Source organism: Anastrepha ludens, chromosome 6 (assembly GCF_028408465.1).
Source record: "Anastrepha ludens isolate Willacy chromosome 6, idAnaLude1.1, whole genome shotgun sequence".
Lineage (NCBI taxonomy): Eukaryota > Metazoa > Arthropoda > Insecta > Diptera > Tephritidae > Anastrepha > Anastrepha ludens.
Genome location: NC_071502.1, coordinates 126,633,832 through 126,658,549, shown reverse-complemented (window position 1 = coordinate 126,658,549; position 24,718 = coordinate 126,633,832). Strand labels below are relative to the sequence as shown.

Here is a 24,718-nt window from a genome sequence, read left to right as displayed (position 1 = left end):
CCCGGTTTTGAAAATATTTTAACAAAACTGTTTAATTGCGAGAGAGCAATAGTTTCATCAAGAAATGTTACTGTAGATGAAAGTAACCACATTATATCACAGGAATTTTACGGATAAATTAAGGAATAAGCTTTTGTCGACACAGTCGACTCCACTTCGAATATGCTGTACACTATACTACTGTGTTACCATCTCATGAGCTTAAACTTAAAAATTAAGTCCCATTTATATTGTAGCGGAATCTGCGACCACCTGTACTTTGCAATGGCTCACGAATGTTAGTACAAAAATTGAATATCAATATTTTAGAACGCATTATCTTCACAGGTTCAGCAGTGGACAAACAGCGAATATCTCGCGTATTCCTAAGACTCCTAAGATTCTATGCATATAATAAAAATATGAAGTAAAATAGAAATATAAATTTTGGTTATTTAATAAACAAGGAAACGCTTATCACGATCGGGTTTTAATACAATATCTGTAAAGAAACTACTAAAGTACGACGGAGACAGTTTTGATACAATTCTGCTGATCATATTTTTTAGATTCGATTTTATAAAAACAACATATTTTATTAAAGCCAAAGAGAAATATTATCATAATAAACGAATCAAAGAACAATAATTGTGAAACTATTTTAGAAGAAGTTTAATTGACAAACTGTGATTTTAATTTGTAATTCATATCTGAAATATTGCAAAAAATTAACATTATTTTCCAATGAATATATTAATTATTCATAAAAAATAGGATAATTTTGTTACGATAAGCACAATTTTTAAGTGGATTTGATAAAATTTCGAAAATATAATTTCACACCCTGGCGCTCACTATCGTCCCAGAATCAATAAATGAATAATTTGTTCAATCCAATCTAATAAAATTATGTATTTTGTTGTAACAAAGAATTTATTTCATTTTTGTATTTAGATACAAAATATAAATTTTGATTTACATGCTAAAAATAATTACGAATTGATTGATATTGGTAGTTGCCTGATTTACCAAAATATTACAAGAATTAAAATACGTTTAGATCCTTAAGAATAGATTGTTATTACTTCACGACCTCCTCCCCGGACCATTAGCACCTTTTCTAGACCTTCAGTTAACACCTCTAAAAATTCCATATCTGTTAAAACAAAAAAGCTAAGTAAAACCATTTGATTATCACATATACATATGCACAACTAATTTCGAGGAGCCCTAAATATTATTAGAAAAATTAAAAAAAGGATGCAATTGCTTTCACGATCGATTTTGGATTCCCGTGGAGGTCCAGGTAAATTCATTATAACAAGTTGGGCATCTTGTGATTTATTTACAATAACTTCATTCAGTTTTACTGCCGTGTGCATTCGGCGAACATTGATTTCGTCACTGAAATTAAAAAAAGGTAGGTAAAGTCAATAAATATATGTTAACTTTTAAGGTATTGTAACTACTTAGATACAAAAAAGTGATGCAAAAATGCAATAGCGATTTCAAACGTACGGTTTTAAGGTTGTGTTTGTGTTTGGTCCCGAAATGTGTTTCTCGGGCTTTTCATCTTCGCTTTGTCCCTTTTCTACAACATTTAATGTTGATCCATTTTCTAATTTTGTATCTAGCGTGTCGATTTCAGCCTCTTTGGCCTTAACCTTTTCATCACCATCAGCCTCCTGGAAATCACGTCCAAATATTATAAGCAAGTTCAAAATAAGTAGATGTGAGTTTAATTAAAGGGTGTGATAAATAAGAAGAAACAATGTTACACACTTAATATTTTTTTCTAAAATAATTAACTCCATACTTCCATAAAAAGTATGTATATAAAATAGTATATTATTTATTTTTAATTATATATTATTTTTTATTTATATATTAACAAATGATTATTATTAACGAGTTTTACGGGTTTAAAATTAGTAAGTCTTATTTAGCTCACCCTGTATATGCGTATACTTTTGTATTATTTGTTTACGCTTACGTTTTCATGTTTTTCTTCTACATTGATTGTTGGATCTGCAAACCGAACCTTTGAAGATGTCTTCGTTACATCATGATGATGATCAACAATTGTTTGAACCTGCAAATCAACATAATATTAAACTTCCACACCTCGTTAAAACACGAATTTCGTATTTGGCCATGCCAAAAATATCGTACCCCTCACGCTACATATAGTATATGGACTTATCTGAATTCAACATCAATCCTTCACAAGGTAATTAAAGGAGTCATATTTTAGCGTGACGGGGTGAGCATTTAAATTAAAATATAATAATTGTAAGATGTCAAAATAAAGGTGAAGATAATGATTACATCGTATTTATGGAAAGTGGAAGAATGTGAAATCTAGAAAGGTCATATGAACATATTAAATATCTACAATTCCTCATCTTTGACAATTTCTGGGTTCTTAATTTTAAACATGGGTGTGACAGTTCTTTTTTGGGAACGCGATACTTTATTTTTGTATTAATATAAAATATTAAAATTTTTTTTTAATCTTACATGTTGTGAAAAATGTTTGGGGGAAATAAATTAGAAATAGTAACTGTAGATATAATTGCATCATAACTGACTGATCGCCAACATTTGGTGGCAAACACTATTTTTGCATTCTCGTATTATACTCGTTTTATAGTTTGTAAGTCTAATAATTATATTTGACTATATAAGTCTATAGAAATTGTATGTAGGCACAACATTTTTATGAAATGAAAATAAAAAGGCGAATATTGCTCCAATGCAAAATACATAGTATTTAACAGTATACTTGTTTGTATATTCGGAGGAACGAGTATCTTGCTACTTATGAGTGTATGTATGATGGTGATTAAGAAAAATAATATATGAAATTTTGAAATACTTTAAATTTTTCTCTTAGCCTTTACCAAAGGTAACTTATCATCCCCGGTGGTTTCCTTAAAATCCACTAGAGTCTGTACCTTTTTTTAAAAACAGACAATACGTGAAATGTATTCAAAAATTGTAGAAATTTTTAAGGTTAAACTCATTCTGTTACATTCTGTTCTATTTATTACTTAAAAATAACATACTTACTATTTTAGAGTTTTCTTTCTTATTTAAACGTAGTTCCCTTAACATTTGGTTTCGCTGTTCCATCATCAACGTTCTCTCATATGTATAGGCGGAAATATCGCTATTCATCTATTAAAACGTTTTTACAATTACTTGATTTTTTTAATACAATAATTTATTTGAAATAAATTTACCATCTCCACCACCTCCACATCGGCCTCAATTCGCAAGTGATACAAAAACGTTTTTAAGTCTTTTTTCATCTGTATGGAATTGTCTTCCATTTGAGCCACAGTGAAAATTCTTAATTTGCAGTTTCTCCAAGTACGATGTTGTTTCAGCAGGAAAGGCAATAGCATTAAGAGACCTCCATCATGTACTATCCACCAAATGTCAATATTGCCCCCAATCTAATAGAAATGTACAATATTTTTTATACATGTAGGTATTCGTGGTATCATTATCGAAAATATGCAATGCTCTGTATATTAAATGACGGTATATTTATACACATACAGGCTCTTCATAAAGAAGTCGGCTTAAAATAAAAATGAAATTGTTTTCTTAATAGCCTTCTAAATACAAAACCGTTAGCATAACTTTCTATTTATTATCCTAAGATAAATTCCTAATATTCCTCATATAAATGTATCTTAAAATTGTTTATTTGAACAAGATAGCATAAAAGTTAAACAAAGGTGGTATGTAGAAGGACCACTGATATACATAAGTATACTATATACTCTGATGATTGGTCTGTCATCTACACATTTTACATACATTTTATATACAGAATCGACTGCCGTTGATAGATACTCATACTTTGAGAACAAGTAAATGCCCAAGGTTTCTGAATGTCAACGCTTCAAAGATGGTTCTACTTCTGAGAGAAGGAATAAAGCTCATCAGCTACAACTCTACTTCAGCTGTTTAAGGACTGGGCACACTAAATAATGTTGCCGCTGCAAGGCATGCCCGGTCGATGGATCTGTGCAAAAATACAATCAATTATTGTATGACGCATCTACACGCTCTCGATAAGTCTCAGTAACTTCAAGGGATTCTATTGACTCGAATAGCAAACTACTAGAAGTGAAAAGCAATAATTCAGTATTAAATTGTCGGGGTCAAACCTTTGCAACTAGTTGAAAGTACAGACAATTTGCGTGTGTGGCGAATCCTGGAAGAGACTACTAAATAAAAAATAGTTTAAAAAAACTAAAAAACACGCTTTTATTGCTAATCGAACTAAAAAGTAGAAAATAAATTTTAATGACAAAGAGACCTATAATGAAGTAATAGCAAATCGAACGATCAGTCATAGTCAACTACCTCAGAACAGAATTATAACAAAAATTAAGATACAAATAGAGTAATTCAAATTAGAGTTAAAAGCGTGGGATGCTTGATATAGTAAATTTTACAATCATTCTATTGGCAACTACCTATGTACAGAGGGTTATGAAAGTGAAGCAAAATGCATCCCACGCTTTTAACTCTAATTTGAATTACTCTATTTGTATCTTAATTTTTGTTATAATTCTGTTCTGAGGTAGTTGACTATGACTGATCGTTCGATTTGCTATTACTTCATTATAGGTCTCTTTGTCATTAAAATTTATTTTCTACTTTTTAGTTCGATTAGCAATAAAAGCGTGTTTTTTAGTTTTTTTAAACTATTTTTTATTTTCTACTTTTTAGTTCGATTAGCAAAAAAGCGTGTTTTTTAGTGTCTTTAAACTATTTTTTGTTTATTATGAATGGAAATTATTGTTATCATTGCAGTCAGTGAATAAATGATTCGATATATTCGTGTTATATTTAATTCCTTTCTTATCGACTGTGAGTCTAAAGCTATGCAGTTATCGGCCGTGATAAAGAAGTAATCGGGATGAAGAACTTATTTCGTGGAGGGAGCCTGAGAAACTGATTTACAAGAATAAAAAAAGATTTTTTCATTTTACAACCAAATTCACCTTACTTTTTGCCCACAGGTAAACAAAGAAAATATTAATCCTGGCAATCCTAATAAGGATAATGGAAAACTTTTATCAAATTATTGCATTGTCATCGGTCCTTGATAGGTGTGCAAAATTTCAAGTCGATCAGATTTTTAGAAGCCAGTGAAAATTAAACTCAAAGATTCCGTTACATACATACATACATACATACATGCATACATACATACATACATGCATACATACATACATACATACATGCATACATACATACATACAACCCGACCTAATAAAAGTGTGTTAAAAAGATTCAAAGATTCAAATTCACCTTACTTTTTGCCCACAGGTAAAAACAGAAAATATTAATCCTGGCAATCCCAATAAGGATAATGGAGAACTTTTATCAAATTATTGCATTGTCATCGGTCCTTGATAGGTGTGCAAAATTTCAAGTCGATCAGATGTTTAGAAGCCAGTGAAAATTAAGCTCAAAGATTCCGTTACATACATACATACATACATACATACATACATACATACAACCTGACCTAATAAAAGTGTGTTAAAAAAAAGATTCAAAGATTCAAATTCACCTTACTTTTTGCCCACAGGTAAAAACAGAAAATATTAATCCTGGCAATCCCAATAAGGATAATGGAAAACTTTTATCAAATTATTGCATTGTCATCGGTCCTTGATAGGTGTGCAAAATTTCAAGTCGATCAGATGTTTAGAAGCCAGTGAAAATTAAGCTCAAAGATTCCGTTACATACATACATACATACATACATACATACATACAACCCGACCTAATAAAAGTGTGTTAAAAAGGTGGCAGTCGGTTTCAGAAAGGGCTGCTTGAGAAGTCGTTGAAATCGTGTTTCCGGAAAGCTACAACATGGCAATGCATTGTTTAGTTGGTATAGAGCAGAAGACGAAATGGAATCGACCGATTTCTCTGACGAGAGGGAGATTCTGACAGAATTCGTGACCTACATGAAATGACAGGAATGACTTTTAAAGCCGTGTGCCACACAAAGAATATGATCTTTGCGGTATTAAAGCTATAACGAAGATAACGAAAAAGCCGTCAGTGTGTCAAGACAGGTTCGTGATACTCACAAAAATTTTGGATATGGGTTTCATAAATTCGTATCGACATTGTCAAAAGTTGTCCAGGATCTTCGTGGTAGTTACAATTAACTATCCCTTCAGTGCAAAGACAGAGAAAGTACTTCGTATGCTGTGGCAACCGTCAACAGTCGCATTCATTCCTAACCTGTTCGCCCGCCAACAAAAAGCGATTTGCTGAATTTCTCGTCAGAATAAGGGTTTTCCGTGTACGAGCTGAACGTGGCTGATCAGTTTGTTTGCCGACAAGCGCACGAGTTGTATTCACTCTCTGCTTATGTTGACGAAAAAGATACACTACGTGGGCGACTACACTCTGGAAGCTGGATGCTTTGCTTGATAAAACGTCCGATAATACTTCCAAGTATCTAAGCGTGTACTAAGTTTATGATCGCTGATACTCTCGACGAGATGATGTATCAAAACAACGAGGCAACGATTTGTCAGAGATGTCAGAAGTTCTGGGTTCCCCGGTACAAAGACTTTTTCAAAGGATAATTTCTAGGTGCAATGTGTTCAAAATTAATAATGCTATATTAGATCTGTGCAGCCAATAATGATTTTGGGGTTGTTTTAGTTCGGCTCTCACAGACAGCGGTGAGTGAGCAAGTTCATTATAATGATGAAACAATTATGGATTATTTTTCCACAATTCCGATTTTTTTCAGTTTGCTTCTCGCAAACAGTGTATAACTTTACGGTAATACTCTTTATTGCTTTCAGTAACTTCCCTAATAGTGATATTTTTCCAAAATAATTCCCTTTACTGCATCAACTTTTTCATCTGTTGTTTACGTGTTGGCGCATCCAGAGCGAGGCTCGTCATTAAGATCTTCTCGACCACATCGAGAGAGCCTATACCACTTTTACAACTTTTTTTATTCATACCAGTGACCACATGACACTGTCAACATTTCAAGTGTTTTCTACACCGAACGTGATACAATCCTTCAAACCATATTTAAATAGCGGAAAATCGCAGAGAACACCAAAACACGTCTAACTTTTGTATCAGTCAAAAAAAAGCTAAATATGCCATATACATAGTTGAAACGGGAAGCAATGTTAAGGAATTGGGAACTAACACAACAAAGCAGAAAAATGGAAAAGTAAGCTGCCCGCGAGAAGTTACCTTACTTTTTGAGCACATCTCGTACGTATATAATACAATATGCCCCTACACGATCTTATATTATCCTTATTACTAAGTGCACTACTAAGTTTCCGGATTTTACACTATGCCTTGATTGAGGAGGCTTGCGACGAACATGCGTTATCGAAAACGACGTGCGAAACAGGTTTAAATGATTAAAACGGTGAACCGACGTTTCCACGACAGTCGGTTCTACGTTACCGAAACGACCCGGATTTATATCCGGCCAAGGACTGGCACTCCAGCAGCATTCCTCGTATGGAAGTATGGGGAATGTTTATGCTGCTACAGCAACAACAACAACAACGTTGATGATAAGTAACGCTCTGGAAATCCAAAATAATTTTAGAATCCCGGCTTGTATGCATTATTCGTTGAAGACGACACCAAATACAAGAACAACTTTTTTTTTTTTTCGCAGAATTTTCGATTTGTACTTAGTAGCCGTTTAAAACACTTTATTTAACAAACTTACATCTGTGTTTACGATTGCATACTATTGCGTAAATGAATGAAGACGCAGTGGCATATCTAAAATTCTAATAGGAGTAATTTCCTACACGCAAGATTTCTACATCGCTAACTAAACTAAAAAAATTAAGCGACAAATGAAGATAGCTATGTATGTATCTTTAAATTCATGCAATTCAAGACACTCTTTGCAGTAAGAAAGGTGTACAGTATTTATATACTTACTTTGTGGTTGGATTCTGGAAAAAAGTTAATTCCCTTTGGAACTAAAAGTGCCATATGGCAGGCAGCTACCGTTCGAACGGTTTGTATAAAAGTTTTCCAACTTTGCTTGCCTTCTTGCCGCCAACTATAAGGCCAACCAATAATAACAGTATTTGGTTTCATACCTCCAAGTCCTATAGTTTGAATTCTGAAAATACATTGAAATAATACCTTTTAATTCATACGCACAAAAGTTTAGAAACTTTTGGATAATTATTTGAAAATAAATATATGCTTCGCTCGCTCGCTGGAAGAACCTCGTAGATAAAAACAACAAAAATTCAAAAAGAAAAAACGGCTTCAAAGTTTTCTATTTACTATACCCCTCTAGGTAAAAGCGAAGTCACAAGTCACAGCCTAAAAGAAGAGCTGAAGGTAATTTTCGCATGGTTATCAAAGAAAATTTTTTATGACACTCTTACAGCAAATGAGCAATATGCAGAACCAATTAAACATAAATATATACACTTACACTGAACTTAAGCCTTCGCCAATATCCCGAGATACCAATACATCACAGAAACCTTTCACCTTCTCATCGTCCATTAATTTTCTCAAGGCCGCTTTGGCGTCTACGGCTCTGTTCGTAATTTTATGATGATCACCTTGGATAACTGACACACATATTGTTAACCCCTTTCCAGCTTTAAGTTGAGTCGCAAACGCAAATATTTTCCTATACTTTGGCATGAAATTGTCATTAAATTTCGATAGCACTAATATTTGTGGACGCCAATTTTTGGTATGTGGTGGACCTTCTTCTAAGCGGAGAAGTGAATACCTAGCAGCTGTTAACGCCATTCCTCTTATTCCATCTCCCCATTCTTTTTCAGCTCTATAAACAGCAGAAAGTAATTTTATTGAAATTATATAAAACAAAAAATATTTAAGCGGGGTCATGTCAATGCATACGGAAAAAATAATTTTGGTTGTGGTCTTAATTAATTTCATTATACCAGTCATGATAAGGAATGGTTAACCGATGATAATTTTTTGTGCAGTTTGACAACACCGATAAAAATTTTTTGAATATATTTACAAACCGACAAAACAATTTGAAATATGTAAGATCATGTACAGATGGTAATATGTTGATTATTTTATATTATTATATTATTTTATATATAATATATGTATACTTGTATAAGTATGTATGCAAAGGCTTACCCACGATATTCGATATATTTATAAATAACTATAGCCATTCCCATCGCGATTAAAGCAAAGTACCACGAGGTCATAAACATTATTGATATACACAAAGTTAATCCAACTAAAGATAATCCCCAATGATAGAACTTAAATCGTGGTCTCCAGTTAGGTGTTCTTAACAATGTTTGAACAGCACACGCAAGATTTACGAATCCATAACACATAAGGAAAAACATAGATAATAAAGGCGCCAATATATCAACATTGCCTGAAAGGTAAAACAGTTTTTAAATATGATATGTAGAACAAATATAGGTATTCGCGCATATTACGTTATGCATTCATGCGTATGCATCTAGTCAAGTATATAATATAATAATTTATAGTATTGCTCCCGTTTACATACCCAATAATATTCCACACTGGCATATAACAATTGTTAAAAGTAAGGCTCTGGTGGGTTCACCTCGCTTAGAAGAGACCGCAAAAGGAGATAAAAATGGAACAATTTCGTCCTTTGCTATAGCTTGCAACAGACGTGGTGCGCCTGTTAAGCTTTGTAGTCCAGCACCAAGTGTCGATAAGAATGATCCGACCAGTATAACCCATTGGTTTGGCCATGCTATGTTTGCAACAACCAGTTTTCCACCAATAGATTGTCCAAACCTATAAATATACAATTTATTAATTTATATTCAGGTATAAAAATACATAAACCTTATATTGTATGTATGTAGAAATGTGTCGTTTTTTACTACGTACTTATCACGTAAAAGAAGATTATCCACGGTTCCCGCAAATAACATAACGCTTGATAAATAGACAGTGCTCGTTGTTAAAATAGCACAAATAGTTCCGATAGGGATACTTTTTTGAGCATCGGCTAAATCACCAGACCTATTAGACCCCGCCATTATACCTGCATACATATCCAGTTATATTTACTTAATGATCATTAATCAGTCTAAATTAAATGTTTACCTGTTACGGAAGGGAAAAATATTCCAATGAGCAATGTAAATGACGTTGTAATATCCGCCACAACTTGATTATATGTAGACGGAGCCATGTTTTCAATATCCAATGTATTTTTTCCATAAGCAATTAGTTGGCCTTGCTGTAAAAGTTGATCAATTACAAATTTCCCCATATAGATATTATATTTATGAACGTTTTCTTTAAGACTTACTTCCAAAAATGATGGTAAAATATTTTCATAAAACACGCCACTAGCAAGACCCTTAATACCCTTAACCTTCGTTACATTATTATCTGAGATATAAATAATTTACATAATAAAATGAGTGTAAATAAAAAAGTGAAAAAGTGGTAAATAAAAACGCACTTCTGTAATATTCATCACATCCATTTTCATCGCAAAAGAGATCCGACAAGAACGTATCACTTTTAGTGCAATTATCCATCGGAATATCTTTGAGTAATCGCTTTCCAAGGACACACAAGCTGAAATTGAGAAAAGTTTTCCGTGCAATTTAATAATTACTATTATATGATAGACCAATTTAAGTCTTACTAAAGCTTTTCACTCCCATGAATATTGTCGAATATTCCAATGTAAACAGCTATTATAGAGAATATTACACACGCCAAGGCGACCGCGGCGAATTTATTGACAAACCTTACACCCAAAAACACAATCAAACCTAAATTTTTCGAAATTGTTATTAAGGAATTTCAATCTTCAATAGCACAAAAAATATTTTATAGTCACCCATAATCATCAAGAGTAGCGTTCCGTATACTCTAAAGTTATTATACATTGCATCTGGATCTTTTGTGAAATCGCCAAATATTGATGCCCACGGAGCCATGTAGGTCTAAGAAGTTATTTTACTTATTTAGTTTTGCAATTCAATATTTATACATATGTAAAGATACTTGTATGTTGTTAAAATGCAGCTAGAAGGTACATTAATAAACATTTATTACCAGAACGATCTCCACAGCACCCACGATGTACATAGCAGCAGCCAGAGTCGTCCCTGTATAAAACAGCATTCCCACCGCTCCTCCGAATTCTGGTCCTAGTGATCTGTTCAAAGTAAAATTCAAAATTTATGTGGTATAACAAAAAAAATTATAAACTATTTTTTAAAGGATTACCGAGAAATCATAAAATAGCTTCCACCGGCCGGCACTACTCCGTTTGTTGCAATTGCTGACATCGAGATTGCCGTCAACATGGTCTATCAGAAATGAAGGGAAATCATTGTTAACATATTCTCACATATTATAAAGAGCTATTACAACTTTTCTTAACTTAGTTACACTATAAAACAAGAGCCATTTTTCAGGTCTAAAACTGACTAAAAATCAATGCAATTACGTATATATTAGTGTCAATAGAGTGAATTTCCCTAATGCATGTGTGGTACGATTCTAAGGACTTAGGCATTATTGGCTATAAAACAAGTACTTCTATTTTATTTATTTTTTTATTTAAAACAATCATGAACAATAGATTTTGCATTTGATATCCTTTCATTGCATCTTTCTGATGTTTTATGTGGGTTAGGGTGAAATACATAAACTGAATTCATAGTAAGTATTCAGAGGTTGAATTCAGCCGATCACTATGTACTGTAGTAAAATTTAATTTAGATTGACTATTAATTTTAGAATCAAATAAACTCGGTGACAATGAGAGTTATAGCATATAAAAGTTGGGCGTGGTTTCTATCCGATATTATTAATATTCATGTCGAATCTAAATGGGGTGGGAAGACTACGTGTACCAAGTTTGGACGAATTTTATTTAATCATTATCGAGACACACCCATTTACTCAAAGAAAAAGTTTATTTGCGTCGTAATTATTTGTATGGGTTTATTATATGTGGCAAATTGAAGTAGTTTTGCTTTCTTTAGAGCAACGATATCACGTTTTTTTTCCTTTTTGAAAATTGGGAGGTGGTCGTGGTTACTGACCGATTTCGCCTATTTTCAATACCAACATGCCTAGGGCAAAGAGTATCATGTGTTCCAAGTTTCATTGAAATAGTTTAATGTTTACTTGAGTTAACGTTATGCTCAAGGTTACGCGGGCATAATCATGTAAAATTTAAACGATCTTTAGATGCTCCCCCAAATACTACTGCAATTTGAGACAAGAAAGCATCCTGAAGTGATCAATTACGGTTGATGACGAACTCTTTTCCGACTTATCTAACAAAGCTATTTATTTAATGTCACAAGAAATCTAGTAAACAATGTCGGTAAATAAACGACGTTAAGCTCTACAATGGTCACTTACCACACAGCAGCAAATTAATACTATTATAAATCCACATATTGCGCCAGCGGTTCCTACTACCCACGTAAGCCGAATAAACAGGATCACTCCGAATATGTTTTGAATGCATGGCAGGAAAACACCGATTAATGTACCTTTAAAGAATCAATTGTAAATTAACGCAAACCTTCAATCATATTTTCAAATGAATTCTATTTTTATTTTTAATTGTTGCTTCTCATGTTTTTACTCAGTGGCTTTACGTCCTATAAGCCGAATAGTAAAATATGAAATTTGCTACTCTTGTTATTATAAATATAAGTACATATACACGTACATACACATTGTAATTTTTGCTATCAATTTTTAATACATTTAGATTGTGTAAATAAGAAAAAATTACCTTCAATAATCTTAATTTGTTCATTATTCATTTATGGAACTAATTATCTGTCATCTAATGTAGTAAACCTGTAAGGTTATATGTATATATTATGTAGAGAGCCTTGCAATAACCAGGCACCAGCATTTTTCTATACCCCTCGTTTCTACAAGTAGATGTGTAGAATATATACGAGGAGAAGCGTTGATTATCTTTTGTGCAAAATTATATACGCTTCTGCCTCTTGCTCCTAATAGCATAATATGTTGTTATCAAATTTAATCTTACCCATACGAGATGCAGGTGCAGCAGTTTTCGAATCCGGGTCAGTTGCTGATGGTATAGTATTTTCATAATTGGCAAGCGAAGAAATAAACGTTGATACGTGTGGTCTGGTGTCCAACTCATCGTCGTATAAGTACAAATTTGCGTCGATGTTAGACTTTTCATTACTTGGTTCCGTTTGCAAATTTTCGCAAGGGTCTTAAATAGGATATATAAAAAAAATTATTTAGTATAACGTATAAATTAAGTATAAAAAACTATTGAAAAATATGTATCGTTCGGTAGCTCCCTCCATTTGTGGAACAACAACAAGTCGCACGCCACAAATAGGAGGAGGAGCTCGTTCAAACACCCAAAAAGGGTGTAAGCGGCAATTATGTACATAAATATATTATAATTTTTATAAAAGTTCTAATTTCTTAATTTGTGTTAATTATTATCATTGCTTTAATCTGCAGTGCTTTTGCTTTAATATGTACATTTTTGTGCTTACATTGTTAAGTTACTTTATCTTATTAATAATAATTTCCATGGTAAATCTTTTTTAAAAACATGGGTCATTGTATAACAAAGACTTCATAAAACTTCATGAAATGTTGAGGACAATTTTTTGAAATTTATTTTTTCATCAAAATACAAAAAGGAAAGCCATTAATGATAGAATGCAATATTTCATCATGTTTTCGTATAGTATTAACATTTCTATTTAAATACTTGAACCTATGTTGAAATCTTTACAATCTACCTACTTAAGTGGCCAAATTTCAGTATGTACTGCCGTTCTATTGGAAGCGAAAGACTTTCACATCCAAAGTAGTCTCTTCAGACGTTAAAAGTCTGACTATATTTCACCACCTGCTCGTAATACACCATCCTTTAAACGGAGTCGATACGGCATCGATATCTTAAAGTAATTCTTGTACACTGCAACTGGAATAGTTGTTTTCCAAATTTGATATAGGTTTTGCAGAACCGACAGTTTGATATTCATTAGTTTTGCTTATCTGCATAGCCAGAAAAATTAAAATTGGAATGAACTGTCTTTCGTGGCTCAGCGCCGTGCGTCATACGGTTGGGCGGAAGGATGACGTCGGGTTTATTATTACAAGATATTCGATGCGATTATGAGTTGATATTTTAGGGACTACCATTCGATTTATCCCGGATTTGAAGTGCACATGGACATGAAGTATCAAAGGATGCATGATCGAATTATATATATAGAGTAGAAAGCCATTTTCTACATATTGAAAAAAATTAAAACGCTTATTGAAAAGCCACGTGCGAGCGGAGAAAGATACTCCTTTACATGCCATATCTACTTATACTTATGTTTATGCGTGGTGTAGCATTCGTTTTAGTTTCGGAGAACCTCTAAATTGACGCAGCGTGTAATTTTTATAAAAGGCTTTTCAAAATCAAAAAATTCCTTTAACGTACCTGCCAAGGGTTCACAATTAGATTTGATAATATTTTTCTATATTTATATGTCTCTAGTGCGATAAATTGCGATCAGGCTCACTTGACTTTGGACTAACAAATTTATTTTAAAAATCAATTGGTCACTACAAATGGTAGATTTTATCCTAGTCAGTGTAATAAATACATACATATTTATCAATGGAATATATGAATAGTTAATTTTTTAACGGGCTTCCCGTGTTATAGAGCATGAGTGCACCTAGCCCCAGTTAAAAAATTAGTGAAAAATTTGTAAATGAATGTACACATTATATATTCAAATTCAAAAGCAATAACTACTAACATATTCGAGAAATTACCCATTTTTGGATATTCTTATTACTCTCCTTCAAAGAAAGCTTATTCAAAATTACCCACCTGTGTTTTCCTTGTCATTGTGAGTGCCGATTTCCATTTCATCAGATTTATTTTGTACACTTTTAATAGACATTTTAGTTGGGATTTAAGCAAATGGCAAATTCAAGGTTGGTAACGGTCATGCTACGTTTTCAATAATCATTATAAGCGCCTATTCTGAATACTACTTGTAATTGTATTGTTTGCAAATTAGGTAACGTTTAAGCGAATGTTTTATTTTGTCCTTATTTTATCACCATGTTCTTTAAACACTTTTACTTAATATATTAATACAATCATACTTTGTATGAATTGTTTTAATAAGCATAACAGCAAATGACCTTTTCGAAAAAAGTGTAGATAGGCATGATAAACAATTGTTTACTTGTATTTCCAGATAGTATGAAGGTTCAACTTTAGTTTAATGTGTTCGACATATATACATATATATACTCGTATATGTATGTTATTACATACATAATTCATATTTGATCAGAACTTTGTCAAAAATCACTGATAAAAACGAAGCACTCGCATATCACATCAAGTTCGCACATTGTGCACCATTATTGTTGACTAATTATAATTATGGAATTTAAAATGTATGTCCTGTGGCTTTTTATCATACAATGTACATACATATACACACATATACGATATATACGTAAACTCAATGCTGAGTTTACGTAAGTTGAGGTATGAATATGCAAAAGCATGTATACTAGTATCCCTGTTTGATATATTAAGGTGGAAATTTAAATATTTATGAACATAGCTATTCATGGAGTTATGTACCGATTGCATACATTTTTTTTATTTTACTTATGTAACTGATAATTATAGAACCGATTGTAATGCTTTTAACTCATCCTCGACTGATCCTATAAATTTGCTTTTGAGGGACTTTGAAGTGAGCAAATATGGAATAAGTAGTTCAACGAATGTTATTATTGTTGTTAATCTCACACATACTTTTTATAAATTGTTTCACATCTACAAGGAAAAAACTAAGTTGGTTTACATTTATTTACATTTTGTTTAGCCTTAAATTAAACCACAGTTGATTTTTGTATGAAATGTTTATTGAATTCGGAGTTGTTATGCACTCTTATGTAATTAGTTCAGAGCAATTTTCAACGATTACGAGCACAGGGATTCTTTGATTAAAAGATGTTGGCGTCAATACAATTAAGCTGATTCATTATAATTATACTCTTTAAAGATGTAAAATTTTTCCTTATGAAATTATAATTAATTCCATGTACGGAGAGACTAATCTTTCAAGCAGTTTCCCCGTCAAAGGGAAAATCTGTACACAGAGAATTCCTTTACAAGTGCTAATCCTAGGAATGTGTATGCTGCGGAGCTTAAAGGTACCAGGACCTGCGTATTGAGGAAAAGAAAATGATGATACATAAGCAAAAGATATAAACTAAATTCACCACAGCATCCCTGGACGACATTTGGCAACTGAAAGCTTTTTATAACAGTTCCTCTACTGGGCAGCTTTGCAAACAAAAGCTCCCAAATAAATGGGATTTAATCTGTATGCAGGTGCAGGTACATATATATGTACCTATGTTTACCCAAATAACTATATATACTTGATATGAGTCCATAAACGTCCCCTGGGTAAGCCCCATATTCCTCCTAACATACATACGTGCATTTACAATCACAAACTTAACAAATGATAAAATCAAAATTATTTTATCTCCTCCCATAAATCCAAAAAATCCTCCTTGAATTCTGTGCATATGTATTTGTATACAAGGTAAGCTTTGTACATCTGATGACTTGACGTGTAATGCTTTTATCTCCTTCAATAGTCAAGTTTAACTTATTTTATGTATTGTATTTTTTAAATTTGCGTTGAAGGCCTAATTAAAAAAAAATGAAATGGTAAATGTTTAATTATATAGCGATCAAAGCTGATTAATCAAGCGAAATACAATTACTGAATAATAGGTTTTCGCTATACCGTAAAGCTACGCTCAAAAATCTTCTTCGCTAGTCAGATGGACAAATTATAAAGTATAAGCCTATTTTCTCTATGGGAAAACTGATAACACATAACATAGTTCTCAGATTCGATTTAATAAAATATTGTTATTCTCAGTAGAACTTTTTTGAGTTCCTATGCAATGCCATATGAAAAATCGCATCTAAGTGTGGAATGCTTTAGATGATTTTTTGTGCATATGAGACAAGTTTCAAATATAAAAAAATCGCATCTAAGTGTGGAATGCTTTAGATGATTTTTTGATAAACACAAAAACCTTGCCAAATAGGATAATAATCTTGCATTTTCTTTTCGTTTTCGATTTATATGTGTATGTTGTTAACTGTTCCGTACTCCATGAGAGGTATTTCGTTAATATATTTACCTGACCTTTCCGATGCTCAAAGTTTTTCAGTGTTCGTATTTTAAAGCTCTGTACGCACGAAATGCTCCCATTACTAGAGCATTTTATTGAACTCAACAGAATTTAAAATATCGCTTTATGAATTCTTATAATTATTTTTATTGGTTTTTTGTTTTCTTGCTTGTTATTATTAGTTCAAAACTGTATTCGACATAGACTAAAAATAATAATTTCGATAAATAAAATGTATCTATTTTTACTTTTTGAACACACCTCATATGCACAAGTTTCAAATATAAAAACATGGATATATGTGCATTAGGAGCTATTACGCTAATCTCCTTATGTAAACTACTTCCATAATGAAAGTTGCATTATATCAGTTGACTTACCATTCAAATCATTTAAAAGTTTCCCAGTAGCATTCTCGTCAGTTGCATAAGGATCCGAATCTTCCTCGGCTTTAGACACTTTAAATCTCTCTGGCATTTTCTAGTCCGGGTTAAGTCTAGAATTTCACAAGTTTTCACAGATAAAATCGAAAAACTGAATTTACTGTAAAGTTATTTATGTATAGTCGTATAGATAAGTATATAGGGTGACCAGATAAGAGCGGAACAAATATTAACTTTATTTTGACACTATATTCAAACTTGATAAAAACTGGGTTCATTTTATTTCGAATGGCGATTGAAAATTGCCTTTTAGTCTCTTATATTTATATAAGAGTAGTAAAGGGCGGAACTATTATAAAATTTTCATTCAATAATATTTTGGGTAAAAATTCTTGAAAAAATGTGAAACAAATTCTAAACAGCCTAAATTCATTTGGGTCATATGAATTACAGAACGTTTGAAATACAAGTTTTTTATCGAAAGTAATGCGGCCGCCGTTGCCGAATGGGTTGGTGCGTGGTGGTACCATTCGGAATTTAGAGAGAGAACGTTGGTTCGAATCTCGGTGAAACCAAAATTAATAAAAACATTTTTCTTATAGCGGTCGTCCCTCGGCAGGCAATGGCAAACCTCCGAGTATATTTATGCCATGAGAAAGCTCCTCATAAAAATATCTGCCGTTCGGAGTCGGCTTGAAACTGTAGGTCCCTCCATTAGTGGAACAACATCAAGACGCACACCACAAATAGGAGGAGGAGCTCGGCCAAACACCCAAAAAGGGTGTACGCGCTAATTATATATATAATGTCTAAGATTTTTAGACTATAGCAACTAACAGTATTTACATTATTTATGCTTAAATTAAGAGTTTGCAAAAATAAAAATATTTGCTTTTTATGGGTCTGTGAGGAATTTATTAAAATTCTGGCAGGCAATGGCAAACCTACGAGTGTATTTCTGCCATAAAAAAGCTCCTCATAAATAATATCTGCCGTTCGGAATCGGCTTAAAAAAGTCCGGAAGTCGTTTTTACGGTGCAATGCTCCATAATCAGTAAATATCTTGTTGATTTCGTTCGAAGCAGCTATATATTAAACAACAGAAAACGGTGATTCTTGGGGCATCATGTTATGCAACTTATAGGAATTTGAATATTTATTATTGATTTTTTGTTCTATTTATTAAAAAAATTGAGTATTGTGCCTAGATTCTCTTTGAATACAGATTGGTGTGGAATTGTACACCTGTTCGAAAGTATATAACAAAGATGGCGGTATAGAAGCCAATGATTCCTTCTTTTGCCTGGTTGGAAAGGTTTTTTAGCATTTATGAATCTATTTAGTTACTAACGGACGATATTGGAATATTACAATATTATATTGATTCATGTTAACTTGTGTTTGAACACCCTTTTTTTGGGTTTGACGACAAATGTTCTATGAACTTTCTCAAAATAAACTCTCGCAAAATTAAAATAAAAAGATTTAATTAAGTTTATTAAAGAACCTGCCATTCGCAAACAATATGTGCCGAATATTCATTCGCTTTGTGAAACACGATGGCCAAAAAAATTAACTTAAAAAAAAATTATTAAAAAAATTTGGGGGTATCGCCTCCTGTGTTTCGTATGGCTTGGCATTATTTCCTAATATTATACTATGATGCCGGTAACCAACATAATGCCGTCGAAGACCAACGACATTATTAAATGCGCTGAACACATAATATAAAACACATTTTGGATCTGATAAAAATGCATAGATAGACTGCCGATGTAGTTTTCAATAATTAATATATTTGAAGACGCTTCTGAGCTATTCTATTGAAATTACCATGCCAAGAGTTGTAGAAAAAACAGAAACAACAGAGCAAAGTTCCTTTTACAACTGTATCCGAAAACTATCACCGAGCCATTTCTCCTTTATATTTGCCTTTCTTGAATACCTTAATATCATCTACAAAATCAAGTCCAAATTTTACTTGGCTGCACCGCTTCAGAATCTCGTTGCAAATATGAGCTTTGATGGTCACAAAACGAAATTTTTGGAGAGTATAGAGAACAAAATAAAAATTTGCTTGTGAAACCATGAAAATACACATCTGATTTGTACCTTTGAGAAAACGAGATCTCACCCAAAAATCGGGCAAGTGCCTGAAAATTTGCTAACGCTTTGCCTTACGCTTTACGCTCATTCAGCACTAGTTATAAGGAGAGAGAACTAATAAGATGGAATCTCGCCAAAATGGTAAATAAAATCATATTTAAAGATTATATCAAAGTTCATATATGACAGGGTCCACAGAGAGTTAGTTGCTAAAAACGAGGCGAAATAAGAAAGATCTTATTTTATATGAGTTCGCAAAAACTTCGCGAAAACTAATTTTTGTTTATAAGGCTGTAAATAAGTTGGATGAACTGCCTACTTCCTGGCATAAATCATATCGAGCATTCTTGGATGTTGTAGAGCAGTGGTCGCCAACCCGTCGATCGCGAGCTACCGGTAGCTCGCAAAGGCAATTCTGGTAGCTCGCGCTGCTCACGTTGCAAAAAATCCAAAAGTCTGAAAATCATACCAGTACTAGCAAATTTCAGAAATTTTCATAATAAATAGATAAACAGCGGCAACACTGCGGTAAGCGATTTCGCGCCGATAAACACGACGCGAAGTCGCGTCTCCGTTCTAGGATCGGCTGGAATCGATTAGCGTGTTCGAGAATTTTTTGGCTTTATATACGCAATGCACGTCGACATTGCGCTCAGTTTAATACTGAACGGCATTATCAACATTCTGCGTGCAGCGGTTGGGTTAGAGTTCGAAACATTATGGCAAGCAGTAGTAAGAAGGCGAAGACATACCATTTCCATTCGGAATGGGAAGAACAATACTTCTTCACAGAAGTTAAAGGCAAAAGTGTTTGTTTGTTATGTAATACATCTGTGTCAGTTCCTAAAAAAGGAAATATTGAGAGGCATCATAGAACTGTACATTCGAATTTTGAGAAGGCATTCCCGTTAAATTCTGCCACCAGAAAAGAAAAACTGAAACATTTAAAAATCCAGTTAATTGGACAACAGTCAATATTTTTGAAAACAATCGACAAAAATAAGGCTCCAACTGAAGCATCTTATCGTGTTTCCCAGATAATTGCACAAAAGAAAAAACCTTATGAAGAAGCATTTTTGGAAGCTGCAGATTCTTTATTCGCCAACTTTAGAAATAAAGACGAAATAGTGTCTGCTATAAAATCTATGCAACTTTCTGCTAATACAGTGATGAGGCGAGTAGAAGTAATGAGCAATGATATTTTTTTACAGTTAAGAAGTGACTTAGATAACTGTATTTATTTTTCACTGCAACTGGATGAATCAACAGATGTAGTTGACACCTCACAGATGGCCATATTTGTCAGGATGGCTTTTAGTGATTTTACAATTAAAGAAGATCTTTTGAAGTTTATTCCACTCAAAGGACATACTACTGGGCTAGAGCTGTTTTCTCATTTAAAAAACCTCATCTCTTCTGAGAAAATTCCAATATCAAAAATGGTAGGCCTGACAACTGACGGTGCTCCAGCTATGGTGGGTTGTGATAAGGGGCTCGTGGCGCCATGTCATAAGGATGAAAGTTTTCAACAATTTCTTAGTTACCACTGTATTATACATCAGCAAGCATTATGTGGGAATTTTCTAAACTTGAACAACGTTATGAAACTGGTGGTGAAAATTGTGAACAAGATTAGAGCTCAAGCGTTACAAAGAAGATTATTTATTGGCTGATGAAATTGACTGTCAATACGGAGAGCTACTTCTTCCCTCTGAAGTGCGATGGTTAAGCAGAGGAAGAGTGCTTAAACGTTTCAATGATGTCCTGCCTGCTATACTCCAATTTTTCAAAGAACGCGATGAACCGATTCCTGAACTGGAAAATTCGACTTGGCTCAGAGGTTTTGGTTTTCTTGTGGACATTACAGAGAAATTAAATGAGCTTAACTTGCAGCTTCAAGGCAGGGATAAATAATTAGCGGAAATGATTTCTAATATAAATGCATTTATTACAAACTTGAATTTTGGGAACAAAACCTAAAAAACCGCGATACTAAGCATTTTCCTATTCTTTCCGAAAATGTATCCAAAAATCTATTAGAGCCCTATGACAGTAAATATCATATGGAAATAGTTTCTAACTTGAAGGAAAACTTCAAAAATCGTTTCAAGGATTTCAGCAAAATTGCTTTAGTGACGCAATTTGTTGTTTCACCCTTCATGGACATTGATATACAACAGTTTGCAACTTGTGTTATGAACAACTTTGGCGAAGACATTGCTGTGACAGAAATGGAACTGATTGCTTTTCAAAGTGACTTGACTTTAAAATCTTTAGGTTCAAATACAAAATGTATATGGACTTTAGTAAGTAAAGATAAGTATTCAGTTTTATGTCGTGTTGCGTTGAAAGTGAAAGCGTTATTCAGTTCAACTTATTTGTGTGAATCTTCTTTTTCCAATATGAAATTTATTAAAAATAAATACCGCAATCGGCTCACAGATATACATTTGGATAACTGTATTCGAATGACTGTATCAAATTATACTGCAAATATTAAAAAAATTATCGATGAGTCAGAATGTCAACCTTCTCATTAAATATGCTCTTTTTATCTGCCCATATTTTATTTATATAATAATGTACTATTACTGTTTTGTCGTTTTTTTAAGACGCTTGTGATTTGCCATTATGACTGCAAAAAATTTGGTTACGATCGATAGGTGTGAACATGGATGTAGTTATGCATAAGTATAAGCACTATAAGTCATAAGTTTATTATATGTATATAGAACGTATATTAGTAAAATAAATACATGTATTGTATGTCGAATATAACTGTGTATTATTTAATTTATGTTGGCTTGTGCAAGTAGCTCGCTGTTTATTTCAAAATCTTGAAAGTAGCTCAACACATTGAAAAGGTTGGCGACCACTGTTGTAGAGTGATCTGCACAAAAAGTACTAAAGGGTCAGAAATAGGCATCATATGAATTATATTATATTTACATATAATATTTGCACTATTTATGTTGTATGAGGACTAGTGTTGCCATATCCAATTAAGTAACGAAAATTAATTAATTGATTCAAAAAATTTTAGAAGTAAACTTAATTAAAAAATTGTATAAGAAAAACTTCGTCTTATCTTATATTTATTACATTTTTCTATGGCACTAATCTTTTGAATCGCTTCTTAGAAAGTCGAAAAATGTCTTTTAAGCTCATATTGAAATTTCATTTTATGTGAAGTTTGTTTTTGACAGTTTTAATTATAAGGCGCTTCGTTCTTTGCGACAGGAAATGAACGAAATGCAAAGGTCATGGAAAGCCAGTACAAAAAAGAATATTTCCTTTACGAAATGGAAAAATATTAGACAGAAAATCAGTACATCTAATTATAAAAATTGAAAAGTATGTTTTTTTTACAAGGGCCTATGGCAATCTATAGAAAGTTTCTATTCTTAAAGTTCTATTGTAAAGAAACTTTTTACTGTTGAAAATTTTCTACATTTGCTTTGATGCAAGAAAAGAGCAGCGAGTTAAGCAGTTAAAAAATACAGAAATTAATAAAAATATTTGCCTTTGCTTATTTCCATTCTTCTGGAGATAAAATCCTGGTATTTTCTAGACTTCTAGTACTTTATTTTTTGCCTAATTTTCCCTCGCTTTGGTTATTTTTTAACTTGTGTGTATACATACATATGTACGTATTGATATGTTTTCCAGTCTTCTTCTTGATTATGCTTGCTGTCATATTTTTTACTAGCCTTACCGGCTGGGCAATTTTCCATCCCTCCTTAGTTGTCAAAAATTTACAATTCAGAGTACTTTTTTGTCAATAGGCTCAGGTTCCAAGTCAAATTTTAATATCAGTATACAACTCGACATACAAATGTACATATAATGCGATTTGCGAACTCCCTAATAACTCTTATATTGTTTTTTTATGTAAGGCCATAAAATATTTACGTAATTAGTTATGTAATATCACCAAGTACAAATGAGTTTGCATGTGGCTATCCCAAAGAATAAATAAATCCAATATTAACTAGCTATTGTACCAAAAAATTATCCTGCCACCAGCTGACTTAACTTGAGGAACTAATCACTTCTAGGAAAATATATGTATATCGTTCATTTTGATGAATGGTATTACTGTGATAAAATAAAAAGACCTTAAGAAACCTTTCTTCGTGCAATAAGAAAACACAGGCGTGAATATGCCATTTTATCAAAGACCAGATGCCCTAATAACCTACACGATACACACTTGAATTGTACATAAGTACATACGTTTTACAAATTTACGTACACTTCAGAGCTTGTAATTCGTAAATTTTTGTTTTGCCTTACACATACATACTTATAACCTTATGCATATACTTACAGTGCAATTCTATTGGACAGCCTTTCACTAGAAATTTTACTTATACACGTACCTTTCTTAATTCATTCGATGCTATGTCTGGAATATAAGTAATTTATCCTATCGAGGTATAATATTAATAAAACAACTTTTCAATTCTACGTTTAACAGAAAACTGATAATGCCGAGAAGCGCATGAGTAACACTAAAGAATTTTCTACTGTATATAATTTAAAATAAAGGTATTCGTGATATTGGTTTCTTTTACATATTTGCTTATTGGTATGTCCATGCGGGGATTCTTACCCGTCAGTATAAGGATTTTTTCTCCAACACGATTGTTAGACTACAAGTATATTAATAATTTCGTGCTAATACAGATGTACATACATAAAAAAATAAATACATTCATATTATTGCTATCGTCTTTCATTTTGAATGCTCTTTAAGTTAAACTGAACTCATATTTTAGCCAAAATTATACAAGCGAGCGTGGTAGAGCAATAACTTATTTTTACGTAGTATGAGAAAGTATTTTGCATACACACCATCAAAGATGTATTAAGCGTTGGAGCAGTTACCTGTTTAATCATTAAGATACTTATACACATACATATAGGAATATACGCGCATATATTTACATATA

General features: G+C 32.6%; 1 protein-coding gene across 6 annotated transcripts; it reads right to left on the bottom strand.

Moving 5' to 3' along the window:
* Positions 1-893: 893 nt before the first annotated feature.
* Positions 894-24,277, bottom strand: LOC128868640 (solute carrier family 12 member 6). Of its 6 annotated transcripts, none has more exons than XM_054110947.1 (23): positions 24,094-24,277; positions 17,655-17,770; positions 13,082-13,276; positions 12,433-12,566; positions 11,284-11,366; positions 11,110-11,212; positions 10,892-10,997; positions 10,694-10,823; positions 10,505-10,623; positions 10,349-10,431; positions 10,141-10,276; positions 9,922-10,078; positions 9,566-9,825; positions 9,175-9,427; positions 8,480-8,842; positions 7,969-8,155; positions 3,225-3,440; positions 3,052-3,159; positions 2,883-2,936; positions 1,973-2,071; positions 1,498-1,664; positions 1,244-1,383; positions 894-1,135 (listed from the first exon to the last, which is right to left on the bottom strand). In XM_054110947.1, exons 2-23 carry the CDS (start codon positions 17,749-17,751, stop codon positions 1,044-1,046), a joined length of 3,282 nt encoding a protein of 1,093 aa, XP_053966922.1. In that variant the 5' UTR covers positions 17,752-17,770; positions 24,094-24,277; the 3' UTR covers positions 894-1,043. The 6 variants fall into 6 exon arrangements, with proteins under 6 accessions (XP_053966922.1, XP_053966921.1, XP_053966923.1 ...); XM_054110946.1 differs by having other exon boundaries at positions 24,146-24,277; XM_054110948.1 differs by lacking the exons at positions 17,655-17,770; positions 24,094-24,277 and adding exons at positions 14,918-15,237; positions 15,928-16,241.
* Between the last annotated feature and the right edge of the window lie 441 nt (positions 24,278-24,718).